This window comes from Mus pahari, chromosome 4, assembly GCF_900095145.1.
Source record: "Mus pahari chromosome 4, PAHARI_EIJ_v1.1, whole genome shotgun sequence".
Taxonomy (NCBI): Eukaryota; Metazoa; Chordata; class Mammalia; order Rodentia; family Muridae; genus Mus; species Mus pahari.
In genome coordinates, this window is record NC_034593.1 from 118739305 (window position 1) to 118742417 (window position 3113).

The window sequence follows — 3113 nt, forward strand, 5'->3', positions numbered from 1 at the left end:
GAGGCAGAGGCAGGCAGATTTCTGAGTTTGAGGCCAGCCTGGTCTACAAAGTGAGTTCCAGGACAGCCAAGGCTACACAGAGAAACCCTGTCTCGAAAAGCAAGAAAATAAATAAATAAAAATAAAATAAAAATCATCTCTTAGAAGCCTGTTCTTTTCTAATGAAGCCAGAAGGTGAGGGGAGGATGTGGAGAGGAACTGGGAGGAACAGAGGGCAGGAAAACTGTTATCAGGATATATTATTTGAGAAAATAATCTATTTTCAATAAAAAGAAAAAATCTTCCAATAATATTACATTAAAACATGCAATCTAGACAAGCAGGAGCATACAGAGGCTGGACCTAGACACCCTACACAGCTGCAGCAGATGTGCACCTTGGTCTTCCTGTGGGTCCCCTAACAACTGGAGCAGAGGCTGTCTCTGATTCAGTTGCCTGACACTGGATCCCCTTCCCCTAACTGAACTCCCTAGTTGGGCCTCAGTGGGAAAGGATATACTTAGGCCTGAGGCAACTAGACGTCCCAAGCTGGGGTGGTACCCTGGGGGGAGGAATTTGAAAGAGTAGGAGGGGGGCCAGGATGATAGATAGATAGATAGATAGATAGATAGATAGATAGATAGATAGATAGATAGATAGATAGGAAAACAAAGAAAAAATGCAATCCAAGCCAGGCCCACACCTTTGATCCAACACTCAGAAGGCAAAGGAAGACAGATCCTTTTGGGTTCAAGGCCAGCCTAGTCTAAGGATCGAGTTCCAGAACAGACGGGGGTGCACAGGTTTTTTGTTTTTGTCTCAAAAACAAACCAATACAAAACGCAATCATTTCTCCTATCTTAGGGGACAGTACTCCTTTCCTGTCTAAGGCTTTTTGGGTTCTCTTCATGCAGGCTGAAATCCATATCCAAAATGCCTGGACCCAGACATGTGTTATTTCTTCCTTCTTTGTTTGGCGCGTCTGGCGCCTGTGTATACACGTGTGTGCCCGTGCGTGCGGCAGTGCTGGCAGGCCACCGAGCCCCGGGATCGGCCAGCCTGTCTCTGCCCCCCTAGCACCGAGCTGGCCGTGCATCCTCATCTCAGCTTTTGACATGGCGACTGGGAGTGTGAGCTCGGGCCCTCTTGCCGTGCAGCAACAATTTACTTACTGAACCATCTCCCTAACGGAGATGTCTTTATCTTCTAATATCTGTGTAGATGGGACGATACCTTAGGGCTGGGACCTCCGTGTAAACATTCATTTATAAAAGCCGGGCGTACAGCACAGTGACAGAATACCTGCCTGTCCTGACTTGTTTTATGTCCCCTTGACACAAACTAGAGCAAGTCATCTGAAAGGAGGGAATCTCAACTGAAAATAATGCTTCCATAAGGTCGGCGTGGAGGCAAGACTGTAGGGAATTTTCTCAATGAGTGACTGATGTGGGTGGGTCCAGCCCCTTGTGGGTGTGGCCATCCCTGAGCTGGTCCTGGGTTTTGTAGAACAGCAATCTGAGTGAGCCATGAGGGAGTGGACAGTAAGCAGCACCCTCCATGGCCTCTGCATCAGCTCTTGCCTCCAGGTTCCTGCGTGGTTTGAGATTCTACCTTGGTTCCCCTCAGTGGACTGTGATATAGAATTAAATACCTGCTTTCAACCTCAAGTTGCTTTTAGCAAGATGGTTTACCAAAGCCACAGTGCCTATCATGCACAATGCCTCTGAGTTTTCCAGCACTGAAATACTCCAAACACAAACCAACCCAGAGGAATCATCTGTGTTTTGTGGATCCTGTCCATGTATCCAATACAATATTCTGTAGTCAAGGGCTGGTGAGATGGCTCAGTGGGTAAGAGCACCCAACTGCTCTTCCGAAGGTCCAGAGTTCAAATCCCAGCAACCACATGGTGGCTCATAACCATCCGTAACAAGATCTGACGCCCTCTTCTGGAGTGTCTGAAGACAGCTACAGTGTACTTACATATAATAAATAAATAAATCTTTAAAAAAATATATATTCTGCAGTCAATTCTGTACATGAAACAAGGTTTCACGCAGTAGCATTTTCCACTGTGGCATCATACTAGCTGCCAAAACACTTAGCTTTTCAGTTAGGAATGAGCAACTTACAGCAATACTGAAGTAGCAACAGCATCCCGTGGCTTGAAAACTCCTCTCTGCCCTCATTATTATTACTGGAATCTGATAAGTAACCAGAAAGCCCATTACAGAAAAACAAGTCCCCTCCAGTCAGTGAGGCTGAGGCAGCAGAAGCACTCTCATAAACTCGCCTGGGGAGAAAGCCCGGAAGACCTACTGGTCCCAGCTTTGTTGTAACTGTAGTTATAACCTGAGGCAAGTCACAAATTTCTTTAGTTCTTGGATATTTTTCACATTTAAATGAGTGTTAAATTAAATCTATGAATTTATGTTGCTCAAGAAAATTGTTATGCCGATTCATAACAAGGTTAAATTGCTTATTATACAAGGTATTTTACTTACGGCAGCTTCATCCTCATGAATACTCTAGCCATGAAGAAACTCAGGAGAACACAGACGAAGCCAATGAACAGCAGAAGAAACCTATTGAGTTTCGGTATATTTGGCGCATTGGATCGGTCCAGGATTATGAAACCTAAACCTCCCATTGTAAACAGAAAGCTAGACGCAAGTCCTTCCATAATATACTGTCCGTTTACTCTGAAAAACAAAAGCACAGCAAAGCAAATGAACATTACTAAAAAATTAACGTTTTTTTTTTCCTTTACGTTGAAATCCTTGTTTCTACTTTATGTTAATTCATGCTGACATTTTATTCTTACCCTTACAACTATTAATTATGCTTTCAGATAATCATCTGTTCATTCATTCAGCAGACATTCACTGAGAAGTATATGACACAGCAAGCACAGGTTCTAAGTATATGACAATGAAAAAAACAAGTAAAAACCTGCCTTGGCTGGGGATATAGTTCACTGGGAGAACTTTCCCAGCACAAACACACTCAAGGTTTAGCCCAAGCACTACAAAAATAAAACAAGGAGCCGGGCAGTGGTGGTGCACGCCTTTAATCCCAGCACTTGGGAGGCAGAGGCAGGTGGATTTCTGAGTTTGAGGCCAGCCTGGTCTACA

At 44.2% G+C, this 3113-nt stretch overlaps 1 protein-coding gene across 1 annotated transcript in view; it reads right to left on the minus strand.

The window, feature by feature from the left end:
* The window catches only part of Ostc (oligosaccharyltransferase complex non-catalytic subunit), a 13219-nt gene that overhangs the window by 4677 nt on the left and 5429 nt on the right, over window positions 1-3113 (minus strand). The window contains exon 3 of the mRNA XM_021196313.2: window positions 2484-2681. Coding sequence (XP_021051972.1) covers window positions 2484-2681 — 198 coding nt within the window. The remainder of the gene's footprint in view (window positions 1-2483; window positions 2682-3113) is intronic.